Here is a 20,081-nt window from a genome sequence, read left to right as displayed (position 1 = left end):
TCATTTAATATTAAATCGAAAATTTTTGGGACCATATTTTTGGATGTTTCAGCGGATCCGCTCAAGAAAGGATTACATCCCAAGGTATTTTCTGAGCATACTACACACATTGATGTGTTATTTTGTTTTATTGGTCTTTTATGTTGTCTAAGAATAATTATGTTTTTTCTATACACAATAAGAATTCGGTTATTTCCATTATTAGCTGCATTTATTGAAGTTTGATCTCAGTTCAAGCTAAAGAGGAACTCGTTGGAAATCTATTTTGATTTTCAAACCACACATCATGTTTTATCTCTATGTCGTTATTTATATATGTATACTAGTCGAATCCTCGCGCGTTGCGCGTGGATATAATTATTTAATTAAAATAATAACATTTAACAATTTTTGATTTAATATTTATACATGTAAAACCAATGTCAATAGCAAAACAAACTCTATATTTAACATATTAGTTTTATTAATTTTAATAAATTTATATCATTAGTTATTTCCCCTATTAATTCATGATTTTTTACACCGTTTTATATTGTGTAAATTATATACCAAACATATATTGATTCCTATGTATAAAAAAAACAAAATAGTATAAAAAAATAAATACTACAACTTTTGATGATTTTATAGAACATTTTAAGTTATGAAAATTATATATAAAATGTATGTCGGTTTGTATATAAAACAAATAACAAATAGTATGAAAACCACTATACCTTTTAATAAAGTAAAAATACTACAACATTATAGCATTTAAATCAAACAAAACTTATTAAACACTTATAAATCATTCAAAATGAATATTTAGCAATCAACATACATTTGATATATAGAAACATTGTTATAAAAAAATTATTTTGAAATAACTATTGATATGAAAAAAAAACTTACTTTTTTTCAACTCTTTCATTTTGAATCACAAATCTTTTCAATCGTATGATTTTTTAAATCAAAACTTACTTCTATAATACTAATACAGCTACGATGTGTACAACAAATAAGTGGAAAATAAAAAAGCATTGCACATTAATAACCATAAGTTAAAAAAAACTTTTGAAAGTAGTGGAAAATATAAAGGAAAATTACATTAAATTTGAAATTATATTTACATTTAAATAAAAAACATTATTGAGTTGTAGTGAGAATTTTAAACTCTTGATTTGTATCCAATAATGTAATATAAATATTAACAATTATATGTTATAAAAACAATATTATAAATATTTATCATTGAAATAATAATTTTTATAATAAGTTGTAACTAATATTATATTAATTTTTAGTATAAAATAAGAAAGATATAAAAAATATTTTTGAATCAAACTGGATTAAGTTTTTGATTTAAAATTATTTTAAACTATACTTATTTTAAATAATTTATAAATAATTTATTTGAATATTTTTTATTTCCTATATTATTATTATTATTATTATAGGAACATACATTCACACATACTATGGTATTTACATGGCGAAATGTATTCATTACAAGAGGTTGGTCAATGTTCGAACCTAATACCACTTCAACACATGGTTCAAAGTTCAAATCCTGAAACGACTCAACACATCAATGGCGGTTTTGATGATTATAGTAGATACGAGGAGATGGTTATCGAAAGCATGCACCAACCCGAAGCTTCTTATTATCAACAAACACCACAACACCCAAATCTTGAAGCCCAAAATTTTTATAAAATTTTGAAACATGCGAGTGAGCCTTTATGGGATGGGTGTACAAAATCTTCCACACTCTCTGCCACCATTAGATTATTGGACCGGAAATCACAATCTAATATTTCAGACACGTCATTTTATAGATTACTTTCGATAGTTAAAGACATTCTACCAATTGGCGATGTCACACCCCCGAACCAGACGGCGGAAACGTCCGGGGGCTGTTGTGACTCAATTGAATACCATCACAATGAATATACATGAAACATAACATTATACATCACCAAGCATTGGAATGATACAACTGGTAGCGTTCACATTCATTACATCGTTTCAAAATATTACATTCCAAAATACATGGTTCATTGTTACTTAAACAACCGCTAAACAATCATAGAATACCGTCCTTTCTTCACTTATCTGTTACCTGAGAATACAAGTATTTTGAAAAACATCAACATGTGAAATGTTGGTGAGTTCATAAGTAATGTTTGAAATCCAATGTTTGTAATGTTAAAAAAAAAAGCCACCAGAAAATCCGATATTTTCTGAAAATAGAATAGCGTAAAAATATGTGAAGATCCGTGAGTATGCTTGTTTGAATTCTATAGATGTAAGCGTAAGAGTTGTGAAAAATCGACATGTAGTTCATAAGTGTACTTGTTGAAAACCCTAGGAAAACCCGATGTTTTCCTATCACTTTGCTTTACTTAGTTTGTGTACTATTATTTCGTTACGTTAGAGGTATTCGTTGAGCTCCGGAGGCATTGAGTATACAGTGGGTGGTGAATTGTTGTAACGTCCGTTAATGAAAACGTACAGTCGACAACCGTACCAGCGATCCCTTGGGCGTCGCTTGCACTTATTCACACAACTCAATCCTCCCGGACTTGTGTAGTCCCACGACCGGAGGGAAAAAGAGAAGGTGCGAAACCCTTGGTATTTCCCTGCGTCGTTCAAGACCATTGCAATTGCGAAGGGCCCGAAGCCCAACCCGCAATCGTGAGTTCCCAACTTTACTAGCAGCACTGAAGGACCCTTGGGGACCAGCAGCATGTTTGCCATTGAAAGTCCTTTTACACGCGGTCGAGTCGTATTAGACCCAACTACATGTAAGCAAGTGTCCTTTGGGCCTAAAGATCATGTCATCGGGCTAGCTAGGCTCGACAAGCATGATTTGCAACTTTTGGGCCTAAGGAGTGTACGTCGACGTATTGAGTAATTCCACGAGAGTAAAGAGTTCCAAGAGTTCCATATGTGTATTGAGCGTTGTAGTGTTAGTAGTTTTGGATTTGTTATTGATTCGAGACCGAATCAATTCGTTTGGTAACGATTGTTGGTGATATTGTGTATTGTAATTTATCGAGAGTCGTAGTGTCAATCTTTGTTCACAACTAGTGTATTGAATTATCATTGGAAATTTTCTGTTTACAAACCCTCTTCATTTTGTAAATTTACTTTTTCACCCCTTTAGGTAAAATAATTTCCGGTTTAGTCCTTAAACCATTTTTCTTGACATTTTAACACCAAAAATTATTGAAATTAATATTTTTCAGCATACTTTTCATTGAAAACAGTTTAAGTCCCTGAAATTGCAGTTTTCTCGGTTGTAACCCCTCTTTTTCGAAATTTTTACATTTTTGGCCCAAATTGGAAATTTTTTGCAACTTTGGTCCTTTTTAAATTTGAAAAGCATTTTAAACCTTTGAAAAGTACTTGTGACACTAATGGTCCATTGTTTTACAGAAAAACACAGTTTTGGCCCTCCAAAACAGAAAATTTCGCATAATGGGCCCTATTGGGCCGAAATTATCATTTTTAGCCCATTAAGCTTGAAATTTATCCTTTTAATCCTCCAAATAGTATATTTTCAGAAAATACATTATGGAAACTGTTTTGACTCATCTCACCCATCAGATTTCGTAATATTTCATTTTTGGCCCTTCAACTTTGTATTTTTAGCATTTTGTGTCAAAAAAAATGTGTTTTTAGCCCAAGATAAGTGTTGTCAAGCCATTTGGCTATTTTTCTTGGTATACTTTGCATGTAGTAGTATATTTTATGCTAGTATAAGATATATCTCGGTTTTTAGCAATTCATAACTAGATCTAGCATCAAAATCATACAAAACATACATATAAGCATAGAAATCAACCAAAACATAGTGATGGATCTACACCTTTGCTTGTATTCTCCCCCACAAAAACTCATAAAAACCGAAAATAAGGGGGTATGAAGCTCACCTTGGGTGTTGATTCGGTTTTTGAAGAAAGGATGGAAGAAATGAAGTGATTTTTCGGCCCTAGCACCCCTTGATGAAGATCTCGAGTTTATGGAGTTTTCTAGGAGTATGATCACCAAAGAAACTTGTTTAGAATAAGAGATCTCATGTGAGGGGGAAGTTTTGAAGCTTAGACATGGAAAAACTCACCAAAGGATGATGATAATCTTGAAGAATCCTCTTGAAACACAAGCCAATTTCGAGATTTTAGATGGAGAGGAAGAGAGAAGTCTTGAGTGATCTAGAGAGAGTTTGTGAGAGATTTGTGTGTGTGTGTGTTGCTCACGGCCGAAACAAGAAGAGAGAGGGAGAAATAGACATGAAGTGATATGCATGGATACATGGAATGGGTTGCATGGAGATCCAAAAGACAATAATGAGGTGTCAATTACAAGTCAACTCTCTTCATTGCTTCTTGGGCTTGGGCCTTGGGCCGAGAATTTGGAGGGAAAAAGGGAAAATTTGGGCTTTAATGCCCACAAGCCCATGTGTATATTAAGTTGGATGAGTTTTAACCTAAAAAAAATATAATATGATTTTTACACTTTGTTGGGCTAGTTTAGGTTAATCATGGTTCCAAAATTTGAATTTATTTCATTCTAGGCCCAATATAGCCCAAAATGTTGAAATAAATAGATGTGGGTCCAATTAGAGCCCATTTAAGGGTTCTAAGCCCATGATAGTCAAATTGGAAGCTTATTGGTCCATTTAGGTCCAATAAGGAAGTCCTAGTCCAAAATGGACCTAATTAAGAACTTCTAGGGTTTCCAATTGCTTGATGTAGTGAATTGGGGTTTAGTTTTCCATTGAGTAAGCATCATACATGCTTTTGAGTTTTTGAATTCAACATTTACTTGAGTATAGTGATTACAAGACACAAAATTTCTAGTTGTGACAGGCGAGAAGCTTCCTAATAGCTTCTACGAGACCAAGAAAATGTTAAAGCCACTAAAATTGCCTTCACAATGAATTCATGTATGTATAAACCATTGCATGCTATTCAGGGGTCAGTTTGTTGAGCTGGATCATTATGTAGTATGTGGCGAAAATAGATACAAAGACAAAGGGATGAAGGTTCCTAATTTGGTCTTGACTTACATGCCGATTGGACCGAGACTTCAAAAGCTGTTCTATTCAAGGAAGACAGCCAAACATTTAACTTGGCATTCAGATCATCCAGTAGATCCAGAAAAGATGATACATCCCAGTGAAGGTAAAGCATGAAATCATTTTGATAGAACCTTTCCTGATTTTGCAAAAGAGACGTGCAAAATTCGTCTCGGGTTGTGCATCGATGGGTTTAGTCCTAACAATTCAAACACAACTCCCTATTCATGTTGGCCGGTGTTTAACACTATTTACAACCTACCCCCTTGGTTGGCTTTTAAACATCAGTACATACAACTTCCGTTGATCATTCCCGGGAAGAAGAGCCCCAGACAGAATTTGGATGTTTTTTTTACAACCTTTGATTGACGAGTTGAAGATGTTGTTCACAGATGGCATTGAAACATATGATGCCTATCGAATGACCAATTTCCAGATGAAGGTGTTACTTTTATGGATAGTTAGTGACTTTCCTGCTTATGCAATGCTATCCGGATGGAGCACGCATGGTACTTTAGTTTGCCCTTATTGCATGCACCAAACATAATCATTCCGACTTTCCAATGGACAAAAACCATGTTGATTTGACTGTCATAGAAAACATCTACCCGAAAGACACATATTCCAAAATGATACAATTAATTTTTTAAAAGGCAAGAAAGTGAAGGGTCATGAAGTGCTTGTTCCGTACCCAACCGGAGAATATATTTGGGAGAAAATCCAACATTTCCCCACTGTATACAACGGTACTCCTTATGGTCCAAATTATACAAAACCTATGGTTTTGGTATTACACACAACTGGGTAAAAAGAGCATCCTTTGGGAGCTTCCATATTGGCGTCACCTGTTGATCTGACACAACCTCGATTTGATGCATATTGAGAAGAATTTTTTTGAAAATATGTTTCAGACTTCAATGGGCACCCCAAAGTCCAGAGACAATATAAAGGCAAGAGAGGATATTGAGATGCTTTGTGACCGACCTATACTAAACCCCATCAGGGAAAACAATAGGAAGACTCGGAAGAAGCCTGGAGATTACACATTGAAAAAGGACAATGTTAAAAAAGTATGTGCTTGGTTGAAAATCTCAAATTTCCTGACGGGTAAGCATCTAATATCGGGAACTGCGTAAACATCAAAGATTATAGTTTTTATGGTTTCAAAAGCCACAACTGTCACGTGTTTATGCAACGGTTGCTTCCCTAGCCGTAAGAGGGTTTGTTTCAACAAAAATATACGAGGTCATATCGGAGATATCTATGTACTTTCGAGTATTATGCTCGAAAACGTTGCATGTTTGCGACTTGTTCGATATGAAACGTAGTATTATTCAAACCATGTGCAAGTTGGAGCAAATATTCCCTCCTAGCTTCTTTGATTCCATGGAACACTTAGTCATACATTTAGCAGATGAAGCTATTGTTGGTGGTCCGGTACAATACAGATGGATGTATCAATACGAGAGGTAATCACCCTATTTTAGTATTATATATCCAACATTTTAAAGTTATTTGTGGTATTCCTAAGATATCATTCATACTTTTTAAATATAGTAAACTGGGCATAATTAAAAGAAGAATTAGGAACAAAGCAAGGGTTGAGGGTTCAATCGTCAATGAACATCTAGTCAATGAACTTGCTACCTATTGTTCTTTATATTTTGACCCGACGGTTGAGACATGCCATAATCGAGAGGCATGAAATTTCGCACCGCAAAGTCATAGGTTTTCGAGTGGAGAAGCTCCACTTAGCATCTTTGTCATCCCATCAAGAAGATTATATAAAAAAAAGTGGAAAACGAAAACCCTTGAGTGATAAAGACCTTCACAAGGCGCACACCTACATATTAATTAATTGTAAAGAAGTTAACCCTTAAATCCTCGAGTTTGATGAGTTGGTCATGACAACGAATCCAAATGAATCGGTTTTAGATTTAAGAGATAAATTCTTTGCTGAATGGTTTGAAGACAGAGTAAGTAGATCCAATTCTTTAGTAATGATTATTATTTACGCATCATTAACCAACACAATGTGTGTATGTTTACATTTTAGGTAATGAATAAGACACTCGATGGAAGTGCTAAACACTTAGAAGTTATAGCTGAGAAACCATCAAGACATGCTCATTTTCATAATGCGTATTTTGTAAATGGTTATAAGTTCCACACTTAACAATACGGTGAGGGTCGTGTGACGGATAACTTTGGAGTATTTGTGAGAGGGGAGACTTATAATGATGAACATGAGTCAGATTACTATGGCATATTGCAAGAGATCTTAGAGGTTGAGTATTATAGTAGCGAGCCCTCGACTGTTGTTCTATTTAATTGTATTTGGTTTGATAATAAAGATGGTGTAATAGTCAACAAAAACAAGTTGATTGATGTCAAAACCAACTCTCGACTTCAAACTAACGACCCATTTTGTTTGGCATCACAAGAAGAACAAGTCTTTTATACGCCATACCCTTCAATGGTAAATGAGATGAAAGATAAGTGGGCAGTTATCAAAACAAAACCAAGAGGGGTATTTGAAGTCACCGAAGCTGAAATGGAAGAAGAAGAAATCTTTTACGGTGAAGAACGGTTTGAGTCACATGTTACTATAACTCGTGCAGAACGATTGTGCCTAGCCTCAACTATAAATACATATGAGCAAATATCTGATGACAAGAATGAGGGATCTAGGGAGGAAGACGAAGAAAAGGAAGGTTCTGAAGATGAAGATTATGGAAACGAGTTGTTTTATTCGGAAGAAGAGAAGAAGAATTTGAAGATGAAGATGATGGGGACGAATATTAGGAGCATTATCTTTTGTTTATGTTAGGAGCATTGTATTTGTTGATGTTAGGAGCATTGTCTTTTTTAAACCTTATAATGAAACATTGTTTTTGTAATGAGTTTGGTATGGACATCTCGTTGTTTTAAACATTTGTTTTGTCTTGACTTATGAATCTTATATTATATATCTGACCATTCTTGTTCTATTAAATGCAGCATGTCGGGTAATGGACGGAATGATAAAGGCCGGAAGAACAACCCTTCTTCTGGCAGTACGGGGCGTAGGGGGAGGGCATCCCCTAATTCTACTAATGAGCCACGTCATACGATGTTGCTCACACCGATCGACATGCCTATGATCATTGGAGTCGCAGGCTCCAATAGTCAAGGTGCCATTTCTCCGCAAACCAACATGGTTGATCCTCTAGCAGACTTAGCTAGGGTTATGCGCCAGGCTCAACAGATGGGCTATGTGTCCCAGCCCCAGCCCCAACCCCAACAGATGAGCCATCGATTACATCCCTTACAGATAGGCTATAGGCCCCGACCTCCACTTACACAGACAGACTATGGGTTCCAACCCTCACCCCCACCCCTGCCCCCACCCCTCCACCCACAAAGGGGTTGTCAGACCTCACCTACAGTATTGAGAACCCATGGTTGTGATGGGTTTCGGGATTATTTTTTTTGAGGCTGGAGGCATAGAGATGCCGATGCCAGATACACCGGTCATGCCACACACACCACTGACGCCACATGGCTCCGCCTCCAGAGATATTTCAGGTGATCATGGCTCTAATGTTGGTGATTTTGATGACTCATCGTTGCCCATTATCCACAAAGAAGGTGATAAGTTAGTGTTTTCATCTTTTAAATATTTAATTTTTAATGTTGTAATTACACTTATATATGTTTTTTTTTGTAGTTTTGGTGATCATTCTATCCAGAGCGCGGTTGTAGCACCTGGTTTCCGGTATGTGAATTTTATTTGAGTATTGCCCTATTTTAGCCTTGGACTCGGCGAGTCACTAGGTCCGACTCGCCGAGTAGGGACGAGACGCAGGACACGTTTAAGTTGGCGACTCGGCGAGTCCATATCCTGGACTCGGCGAGTCACCGCTGTTGGATGAAACCCTAAGTTTTAGGGGTTTGCACCCTATTTAAACCCCATATCTGCCCCTTGCCAGCCCCCATTCACCCCCAGAGCTCCCAACCCTCGTCCTAACTCGTCCTAAGCTTGTTCTTGTGAATTTGAGGCTCTTGTGTGCATTCTTGAAGGTTTTGAGGCAAGAAGGGGAAGGAGATCAAGAGGAAGGAGAGCCATCCAAGCATCATTGTGTTTTTCAGCTGTTTCATTGAGGTATATCTCGTTTTCCCCCTGTTTCTATGCTTAAGATTTCATTTAAGACACTCTTGAGCAATTCCTCAAGCTTGTTTGTGCTTAATGTTTCGTAATAAGTGGATGGGCCTTTAGATCTAGGCAAGATTGAGCTCCAGGAGCTCAGATCTGTTAGCTTTATGGCCCCATGTGGCTTGTTCATCCTAGATCTACCCTTTTGAGGCATTTGGAACCCTAAAATCCATATTAGTGAGTATCCACACGTAAAGTTGGAAACTTGACGTGTGATTGGTATCCTAGAAGTCCAGATCTATGAATGGCATGAACTGAAATCGAGTAAATCGGTGTATTTGGAGGATGCATGGCGACGACTCGGCGAGTCGTATAGGTGACTCGACAAGTCTGGTCGCGAGTCACCGAATTGGTCCCTTCATGATGTATCGAGTTGAGCCGTGAGTCACAGGGGGGTGACTCGGTGAGTTGGGAGCTGGACTCACTCATGATAGGACTCGGCGAGTCAATGCCTGACTCGGCGGGTCCAAGGCAATCTTTATAGATCAGGAACAGACTCGGTGAGTTGTTCATACAACTCGGCGAGTCTTAGCATATGTGTTCTTCGGATGAAGATGAACTCGACGAGTTGTTCATACAACTCGGCGAGTAGGATGAAGGAGTTGAATGACAGTTTAGAAGATGAACTCGTCGAGTCATAGCCCAACTCGACGAGTAGAATCAGGGACCCAGGACAATAGTTTGCTAGGGACTCGGCGAGTGGAGATCCACTCGGCGAGTCGGGTCAATTGAAAGTTGACTCTAACATTGACTTAGAGCTAGACTGGGGGTAAAATGGTCATTTTACCTAAAGGACAGTTAGCAGTGTTTGATTGAGTATGTTGTGGGAATTGCAGCCGGAGGACTCCCGGAGCAGCAGCAGTCAGTTAGTTCCCGATCAGTTCAGCAGCTACTTTGAGGTGAGTTACCTTCCAGTAGTGGTGGGCCTAAGGCCACAATGCCGGCCCACCAGTAGGGGACGTACGATAGATGATTGCTTTGTGATATCATCTAGGTTTGCTATTACCTGTTATGTTATATGCTCTCATGATACGTTATATGCAATAGTAGTAGAGTTCGGTTGTTAGGGCCGCAGGGTAGTCAGACACCCTAGAAACATCTGACCGTATGTGATGGTATGCTTGTATGTTGGCCTGTTATGTTATGCGATAGAGGTAGCGGGAGGGGACCAGTCCCCGAGGATCGGTTGTTAGGACCGATGGGTAGTCAGCACCCCAGAATGGCTTGACACGGGTAGGACGACACCCCAGAATGGCCGTATGGGTAGGTCGGCACCCCAGAATGGTCTGGCAGTATTTATGTTATGTGTTTGCATGGTATGTGGTACGTTGGGGGAACTCACTAAGCTTTGTGCTTACGTTTACAGTTTTGTTTTCAGGTACCTCTGCACCGAAGGGGAAGGAGCCGGCACGGTAGCGGCACGTCATGCACACACTCTGTCTTCCGCATTTACGAGAGTCACTGGGATTGTACTCTGATATTTTGATGGGATGTATGGTTTGACCTTTTAAAACATGGTTGCGATGTGTTATGGTGTGATCAACAATGTTTTTATTTATTAATGTTTTCTAAAGTAATATTTTAAAATGAAATTTTCGAACGTAAAAATTGGGTCGTTACAGCGGTTATGGATCTCTTTTGGCAGAGTATGGATGATGCGTGGCCTACATATAAGAGCATCACGAAAAAGACTCGTAAACAGATGTTTGCACGTTTTAGGGTAGTATATTAAATATTTATTATTGTATCTTAAACTCATTTATTTTTACTTTCTATTTTTAAGTATACTTTTTTTATAGACAAAATATAGGTGGTACACAAAGGAGAATGAGACGATATATATAGCATTCAATAATGTCCTCAAGGAAAGATACAGGGACCGGATGAGGGATTTGAGGAAGTTATCTGCTAGAATGGCACAGCGTGATGGGTTACCACTTAAAAAAGATTTTTCTAAATACTTTCCAGAGATGTATCAATTCCGTCCCCAGATGGTACCAGAGTCTGTGTGGTCACGCTTGTGTGATCTAAGAGATACAATATATTATTGTTTTATTTTGTTGATTTTTATTACTTATTATATTATTAAATATATATTTCTTTTAACAACATTGGAGCACAGAGAAATGGAAAAAGTTGTCAGATGATGCTCAGACGAACCGGAACACCCCTGATTCCAATGGGAAGACATCAAGGCATACGGCTGGTAGCATAGGATATGCCGAGCACCGTCGTAGATTGATTGATATCATAATTGTAAAATTTATTATTCTTGTTTTTAACACTGACTGTATCAATTATACTTTGTCTTTTATGTAGAAAGCACAGCTGGGTAAAGATCCCGAATTTTGTGATCCATACGTGAAGACACATGGCGCCAGTGAGTCGAAGAAAACATATTTCGAGGGAGAAAGTGAAAATATAGAATATTGCTCTGAAACAGCCAAAGATGCTAAAGTACATTATTTTTTTTTATATTTACTATCTCAATTTTTTGTATATGACAAGGGTGTTGTTTTGGTAAATTGTAGGATGCATATCTAGAGGGGTTAGTGATGAAATATGGAGAAGACCCGACAAACCATAGGCACGATGCGCAGGTATGGGTTGAAAGCCAAATTCGGAGAACATGAGGAAAAAAGAAGTATCATATCTATGGTATAGGAGCATCGGATACCAATTTTGTGGTTTCTGGGATAACATCTTCCGAATCTACCCGGTCCACCCAATCCAACAACAACACACAAGAAGGGGTATGTTGTTATTATAGATAAAATTGATTAAAAACAAAAGTACATTGTTATTATGGTTTAAAAGTTAGGTGGTTTGTTGTGCTTATGGATTACATTGATAATAAACAAAAGTACATTGTTAGTATGGTTTACAAGTTAAGTAGTATTTTGTTATTATGGATACAATTGATTAAAAACAAAAGTACATTGCTATTTTGTTATAATAAATTAAAGTACATTGTTATTATCATTTTTTTAGTTTGCTAGGTTACGTGAAGAAGTTTCTAACATGCGACAATTGCAAGAACAAATGGTACAACAAATGGAAAGGATGGTGAGGATGATGAATGGTACAACAAATCAAGCCAATGATCACCCTCATACTCCACCCGAGGATGGCGTATAAGTTATGCATGTTGGTATTTGGAATGAATGTTTGTTAATTTTTAGTTGGTATGAATGTTGTGACAATGGAACAAATGAATGTGTCCACTTATTTTGCAAACTTGGTGTATTTGGAACACTTTTTGTGTATTTTGAAACCTTAATTGTAGTGTTATTATGTTTGTATTTACTTATCTTGCATATTTGACAAAAAAAAAAAAAAAAAAAAAAAAACTGGAAATATTTTATATTTAAATTTAATAATTAAATAAAATGACTATTACCGACGGAATACCGATGGAAATGTCGTCGGTAAATAAGTCCATACCAGTCAAAAGGGAATTCCGTAGGTAATCTGTCACAATTTTGTCGGTATTTTTTTTCGTAGGTATTCCGTCGGTACTATATTCCGTAGGTATTCCGTCGGAATGTCGTCGCAAATGACTTCCGTCGGTAATATGTAGGTAAGTGTCCGTCGTCGATATTCCGTCGCAATTCCTCGCCGTAGGTATTCTGTCGGTAATTTACCTACGGAATATTGCCATCGGAATTCCGTCGCTAAAAATTACCCATGAGCAATTATGCTACGGCACCCATTTCGTCACAATTCCGTAGGTAAACTGGTATACCTACGAATCTTGCTGTAGGTATTTTCGTTTTTTCTAGTAGTGTTTGGATATGGATTTGTTAGCGGAATTCAACATGCATGGCAACCGCCGATGAGGTATATGTAATTTCAGAGTTGATCGGTGGTTCTCCTATGATATTCTTCCAGGATTCAATGACAATTTGGGTTTTTCACGCAATGAAGAAGGGGATCACGCTGCTTGCTCTTGTGGGAACGACTGTCATATCAGCTCACAATACAAAGCATCATTCTCTCTCTCTCTCTCTCTCTCTCTCTCTCTCTCTCTCTCTCTCTCTCTCTCTCTCTCTCTCTCTCTCTCTCTCTCTCTCTCTCTCTCTCTCTCTCTCTCACACACACACACACACACACACAAACATGCACAGAAACTCTACAGAAATGTTGTTGCTTATAATAACCATCCGAAATGCTGTTCATAGGGAATTGGCGTAAATACATTTTCATTGAAGAAGAACATATATCCGCTAATAAGTGGTAGTAGCCACTCTAAAGATCCACATTTAAAGCCTTGTAATACTCAGTCTTCTCCTAATTGGAGTGAAACATGGAGGCATTTTAGTTGTATGAAAGGCAACACATACTCGATATTTCTGCATATATATACGCTACCCAAACTAAAGTTCAAATTTCATCAAGTTAGAGAACTAAAGACAGAGAGAACAACAAATCAATGGGAAGATCCAAAATATTTCATATCTTAATCTTCTTCTGTATATGTCTTGTCACCATTGCCCTTCCTCATCCATCTGATCAGAATGAAAGAAAGGTATACTAAATTTCAACACCCTAAAACCCTTTCCGTTTCTTTATTCAGACATATCCATCCGACTGCATGCACTGATTCTTAAGTTTTTAAGCAAGTCACATCGACTCAAGAAACATTCTTCATTACATCGTGCTTTTGATTTTTTTTTTTGTTATCTATATTGGAAAAATGCATGAACTTGATGCGTTGTGTTGTCATAATTCATAATTCATAAATGTTGTTGTAGCCATACATAGTATACATGGGAGCTTCTCCTATAACGAGGACAATGACATCTATCGTTGATCATCACCATAGTCTTCTTTCAGAGACCATTGGAGAGTAAGTGCCTAGTTATTATTATTTACTACAAGTATTTTTGTTACAATCAAATTCCCTTTTTAATTTGCAGTGAAATATTAGCAAGAGATTCCAAGTTGCATAGTTATGGAAGGAGCTTTAATGGATTTGTAGCAAATCTACTACCTCATGAAGCAAATCTACTCTCACGTAAATCACTCATCACAATCAAAATATGCCTCTTAGAGAAGATTATAAATATGGTGTTTTTCTAAGGGTTTTAATTGTGTTGCAGAGAAAGAAGGAGTCTTATCAGTGTTCCCAAACACCATACGACCGCTTCACACAACCAAATCATGGGATTTTATCGGATTGCCACTAAGGAGTACACAAAGAAACATAACAGCCGAAAGCGATCTAATTATTGGCGTTCTTGATACAGGTGATGATTCTTTGTAATAAAAAGAATCCTTTTATATATAGGATAGATGGATATAAAGAAATCTTGATTGAGTGACTTATTTTATTCAGGGATTTGGCCGGAATCCCCTAGCTTCAATGACAAAGGCTACGGTCCTCCTCCTACAAAATGGAGGGGTAAATGCTTCTTGGGTGGCAATTTTACCGGTTGCAACAAGTATAACTTCTTTCACTGGTTCTATTATAATTAACACCTATACTTTGTTTTCTCTCTTGCCATATTATACTTATTTTTTTTTCTTACTTATTAGGTATTATAATTTTAAATAAATTTACTATCCTTTCATTTTTTTTCTTAATAAGATATTATACTTGCTAATAAACTTACCAAATGATATTATGGGGGGTTTTGAGATTGCTTATTTAAAAATGATTATTTATTAATTTATTATCAATTATCATTTGTATCGTTAATAGATAGTTTTTAAGATTTTGGACGGAGTTAACTAAAAAAAGTAACTTATTAATTTGAGTAAATTAGACGAATGGTCCTTATGTTTTGGGATAATTTGTACGTTTGGTTCCTAACTTAATTTTTTAATTTGAAATGTCCCTACAATTTGTTTTTGTTGCACGCTTGGTCCCTGTTTTACTTAAAAAGACTAATTTTTCATTAATTTTTTAATTTATCTAAATAAGGTGAGGTAGTTAATGTAATGTAAAGGGAGGCGAAAGTGACGTTGAGGTTGTGTTTATTTAAATAAATTAAAAATCAATGGTAAAATAGTATTTTTAGGTAAGATTAAAATCAAACGAGTAAAAAAACAAATAATAAAAAATTTCGGAGTTAAAAAAAAAGTTAGAAACCAAACATTCAAATTACTCCAAACCAAGGTTGTCAAGATTGAGATCCTACCTAGGATCGTTTTTGAGTTTGCAAAATCGGAATCGTAAGATCGGGATCGAGATCCTAAGATCCCACAAAATAGAATATAATTTTAATTTATAATATTAATCATAAAAAATATTTCAAACATTTAATTTTTTGTTCAAAAGTTATAAAAACTTTAAAATATTAGTCATAAGTCACAATAAAAATGATAAATGGTAGATTGGTAAAGGGTAAAAGACATAAAATGGTAAAAAAAATTCATTTGAAAAAAAAAAATTAAAGAAAGGTAGGATCGGATCGGATCTCGATCCTACCTACGATCTTACGATCCTACCTGCGATCCTACCCAAAATACGATTCTTTTACGATCCGGATCGTTTTTCATACATAGGATCGTAAGGATTGCGATTTTGATAACTATGCTCCAAACCATAAGCGCCATTCTACTAATTTACTCTATTAATTTAAATAAGCGTTTTGTGATAATTTAATTGTTTTCTTTTAACTTAATTGAAAATGTTAATAAATTATTTGAAAGTGATTGTTATAAAACTGCAAACCAATTAACCATTTTATTATTATTTTAACAATAAAAAAGAAAATGGATATTACATCGTTTATATCTATAAACAAATTTTGCTAAACTATGGAATCTTTTTACCAGTGTTACTATATTAATTAATCAAAACAATTTTTTTTCTAAACCCCATTTTGCTTCTGATTTCATAAATTATAATACTATAATAAAAATTTTGAAATAAAATTCTGTAAAGAAAAATAAACAAAAATAAATTGTTATTTTTAAGTTTTAACATATAACCTTCATTTTAACTTGTATGTATATCTTTTTTTTTTGAAAATTCAACAGTAAATTGATTGGCGCACAATATTCCTACATCGCAAGTAAGCACGACCCGAAACTATCACCGGTGGATAACGAAGGCCATGGAACGCACACAGCTTCCACGGCGGCGGGTGTTCCGGTGAGGGGTGCAAGCGTGTACGGTATTGCCAGAGGCACAGCTCGAGGTGGGGTGCCCTCGGCTCGCATAGCAGCTTACAAAGTATGTTGGGGCGGTGGTTGCTCGGATATGGATCTGTTAGCCGGATTCGACATGGCAATCGCCGATGGGGTGGATGTAATTTCAGTGTCCATTGGTGGATCACCTAAGAAATTCTTCCAGGATTCAATGGCGATTGGTGCTTTTCACGCAATGAAGAAGGGGATCTTCACCGCTTGCTCCGGTGGTAACGACGGTCCATATCAGCTCACAGTACAAAACACAGCGCCGTGGATAACAACCGTAGCTGCTTCAAGTACCGATCGGCAGTTTGTGGCTGATGTTAAGTTGGGAAACGGTGAAAACATCATGGTTACTCTCTCTCTCTCTCTCTCTCTCACACACACACACACACACAGACACACACAGAAATTCAACAGAAATGCTACTCTTGCTTATAATAACATTCGGAAATGGTGTTTATAGGGAATTTCTGTAAATACATTTTCATTGAGGAAGAAGATGTATCCGTTAATAAGTGGTGCCCTTGCAGCCAACACCACCGAATCATACAGAAACGCAAGGTATCTGCATTTTGTTTTGGGCTAAATGCTTGAAATAACAACCTACTTTCCTATATTTATGTACTTAAATTTCTTTCTATTATAATACTGTTATTTCAAAAAAAAAAAAAAAAAAAAAAAAAAAACCTTATTGAGCCCTTGTGATTTGAAAAATATACTCAATTATAGCATTATAGTTTCAACTTTTCCTTATTACCACATTATACATTGAGTACAATGCTATTATAGAAAAAAAAATCTAAGTAGAATGTTTGTGGATTGCATGAATGATTATGTATACATATGTATAAAATATGGGATCATTTGTAGTGCTTGCGACTATGGATCTTTATCAGATGAGATGATAAAGGGTAAAATCGTCTTTTGTTTGGGGAAAGGCGAGCAAGATCACACACTTTATGACAAACATGTGGCGGGTTTAATCGTGTCCCGAGAGACACATTACGATACACCTTCTTCTTTTGTGATCCCTGGAACTTCAGTAAATCTCATGGAGGGAAAAAACATTGATTCCTATATCAACTCCACCACGTAAGAAATATCAACATACTACTTTCATTTCTTTATGTTATAGCATCATACATTCATTTTTTTTTACAATGACAATATACTTTTAAAATTTTATAAATCACAGAATGTCGGTTGCAATAATACAAAAATCAAGAGCCATTAAGATTGCTAATGCACCATTCATTGCATCCTTCTCTTCAAGAGGACCACAAGTGATAACTCCCAACATTCTTAAGGTCTCTTTCTCTCTCTAAAACTACAATGTTGTAATCACAAATAATAAAAATACGATGTTATAATACACAGCCTGATATTGCTGCACCTGGATTGGGGATATTGGCTGCATATTCAAGACTAGCAAGCATGACAGGTGATAGAAATTATGACAGACGATATGTGGATTTCAAGATAGCTTCCGGAACATCAATGGCGGCTCCTCATGTGGCGGCTGCTGCCGCCTATGTCAAATCATTTCACCCGACTTGGTCCCCTGCTGCAATCAAATCAGCTCTCATGACAACAGCAACACCAATGAAGATGAACAAAGAAGACATGGAATTGGCATATGGATCGGGTCTAATAAACCTTAAAAAAGCAAGAGACCCGGGTCTTGTATACGACATCAACACAAGTGGTTACATTCGATACCTATGTACTACTGGCTACAACACCACAACTCTTGGCATACTCATTGGTGGAAACCAACAATATGATTGCAAGAATTTTAAACCAACCAAAGGTGCAGATGGACTAAACTACCCTTCGATCCATTTGCAACTTGAAACGAATGTCACCACGTTTTCAGGAGTCTTTAAGCGGATTGTGAAGAATGTAGGGACACAGGAATCGACGTATAAAGCGGAAGTGGTGAGTCAACCGGGACTCACGGTTAGGGTTGAACCGAGTACTTTGACTTTTCAAAAATTGAATGAGAAAAAGTCGTTTACGGTTTATGTGGAAGGGTTGTTTCTTCAACCGAAAGTGCATTTGGTGTCGGGAGCGATTGAATGGAAGGATGCTAAGCATTCGGTAGTGAGTCCGGTAGTTGTATATAGGTATTCGCCTCCACTATGGATGGATGAAAAGAAGGTGTAGGGGCTAATTTCACATTGTTTTTTTCTAATTTGGAACAATTTTGAGTGATGAATTTGGGATGTGGTACTTAGGTTTTTAGTGTTTAATTTCAGAATGAGTTAAATGCTAGAGATAACAATGTACTTTTATTCATCTGTTTTCGTTATAGCACTTGACTTGACTACTTTCATTTGTTGCTATTGTTGAATTGTATTTTGTAAAATCTACTCGGTTATAGCAATGTCATCTGAATACAAAGTCAATCTCATTGCTATAATTGTATTGATTTTATAAAGTACTAATGTCTTAATAAGAAAAAGATTGAAACTACAATGCCTCAACGAGAAAAGAAAATCTATAAGTACAAAGTTGTAACTCAAATAAACAAAAAGTAGGATGCTATAATACACATATCAAAAAAGTGTTAGCCATTACTTGCCTTTAACCTTTTGAAAGCTTATCTTCCATTGAATGATGCCAAATTTCATGCCTTTATGCACGACCTTGTCTACACTACAAGAAATATGACTTTCATTTTTTCATCTACTGCTTCAAAATGTTTTATTTTAATGACTAGAAAATTTCAGTCACTTCCTAAGTTGATTGCGATCTTGGTATATTTGATGTATTTTTTTGTAGTTATCTAACCTATTATATATATATATATATATATATATATATATATATATATATATATATATATATATATATATATATATATATATATATATATATATATATATATATATATATATATATATATATATATATATATATGGAGAGTGAGAGGGAGAGAGAGTGTGTGACAACCTGTAACTTTCTCATTGTACATCTAGTCAATTCAATCAATGTTAAACTTGTTTTGATAACTTCTAGCGCTGTTTAAGAGTTCATTTAAGTATTCTAAGTTTGGGTACAGTCTAGGTTGAGGTTAGGAATTAGTCAACAAGTCGTGTAGTATCAAAATCAGGCTATACACCCCTTTTGGAGGAGTGTGCGGCTGCACACATGGGTGTATGGCTGTACACACCTGTCATGGCCACACACTCACTCATATATAAACGGTAGACCCCTTTCCTCTAATTTCTTTCACTCCTTTTCCACACACTACATCATTCTCTCAAGCTTCTTCAACCGTGAACCCTCCAAGACTTCAAGAACGTGAGTAATTCATCCCGTAACTTGCACATCATGAAAGACCACTCTATCTAAGCCTTGAGATTTAAATAATAGTCATGCTCTTCATGTCTAGAAGAGAGTGCAACCACACACCCCCATAAGATGGGCGTACACTCCTAAAAGACCCTCTAAAGTGAGAGTTTGACTTCCATACTCCAGATAGACATGACCCTAGCCTTATTGCACCTTGTAATTGACATTTTGGACATCTTCATGTGGGGTGTACGACCGTACACACCTGTGTACGGCCGCACACACCCTTGTGCGGCAGCACACTCCTTGTGTTCAGCAGCACACTCCCATGTGCGACCACATACACAACCTAGAACCATAAACCCACTTCTAGGACCCTTAACT

At 36.3% G+C, this 20,081-nt stretch overlaps 1 protein-coding gene and 1 long non-coding RNA gene across 2 annotated transcripts; both read left to right on the top strand.

Moving 5' to 3' along the window:
- The first annotated feature begins 11,056 nt into the window (after positions 1-11,056).
- LOC145001911 (uncharacterized) lies at positions 11,057-12,554 on the top strand. Its single transcript, XR_013661751.1, has 3 exons — positions 11,057-11,714; positions 11,789-12,010; positions 12,249-12,554. It is a non-coding gene; the product is annotated as an uncharacterized LOC145001911 (long non-coding RNA).
- Positions 12,555-13,689: 1,135 nt separating this feature from the next.
- LOC145002807 (Subtilisin-like serine endopeptidase family protein) lies at positions 13,690-18,729 on the top strand. Its single transcript, XM_078961999.1, has 10 exons — positions 13,690-13,785; positions 14,012-14,106; positions 14,177-14,274; positions 14,360-14,506; positions 14,596-14,701; positions 16,245-16,749; positions 16,864-16,961; positions 17,271-17,492; positions 17,596-17,707; positions 17,778-18,729. The coding sequence occupies exons 1-10, from the start codon at positions 13,690-13,692 to the stop codon at positions 18,564-18,566; spliced, it is 2,268 nt and encodes a 755-aa protein (XP_078818125.1). The 3' UTR covers positions 18,567-18,729.
- The last annotated feature ends 1,352 nt before the right edge of the window (positions 18,730-20,081 follow it).

This window comes from Lactuca saligna, chromosome 6 (assembly GCF_052625555.1).
Source record: "Lactuca saligna cultivar CGN05327 chromosome 6, ASM5262555v1, whole genome shotgun sequence".
NCBI classification, from domain to species: Eukaryota; Viridiplantae; Streptophyta; class Magnoliopsida; order Asterales; family Asteraceae; genus Lactuca; species Lactuca saligna.
This window is presented reverse-complemented; position numbering and strand designations above follow the sequence as displayed.

What these genes read in the sequence shown, in the direction of transcription:
- LOC145002807 (XM_078961999.1), top strand. Translation starts at nt 13,690, where the DNA reads ATGGGAAGATCCAAAATATTTCATATCTTAATCTTCTTCTGTATATGT. An exon ending in TGAAGCAAATCTACTCTCAC is followed by an intron (nt 14,275 to 14,359) that starts GTAAATCACTCA and finishes ATTGTGTTGCAG; the next exon opens with AGAAAGAAGGAGTCTTATCA. An exon ending in TATTGGCGTTCTTGATACAG is followed by an intron (nt 14,507 to 14,595) that starts GTGATGATTCTT and finishes TATTTTATTCAG; the next exon opens with GGATTTGGCCGGAATCCCCT.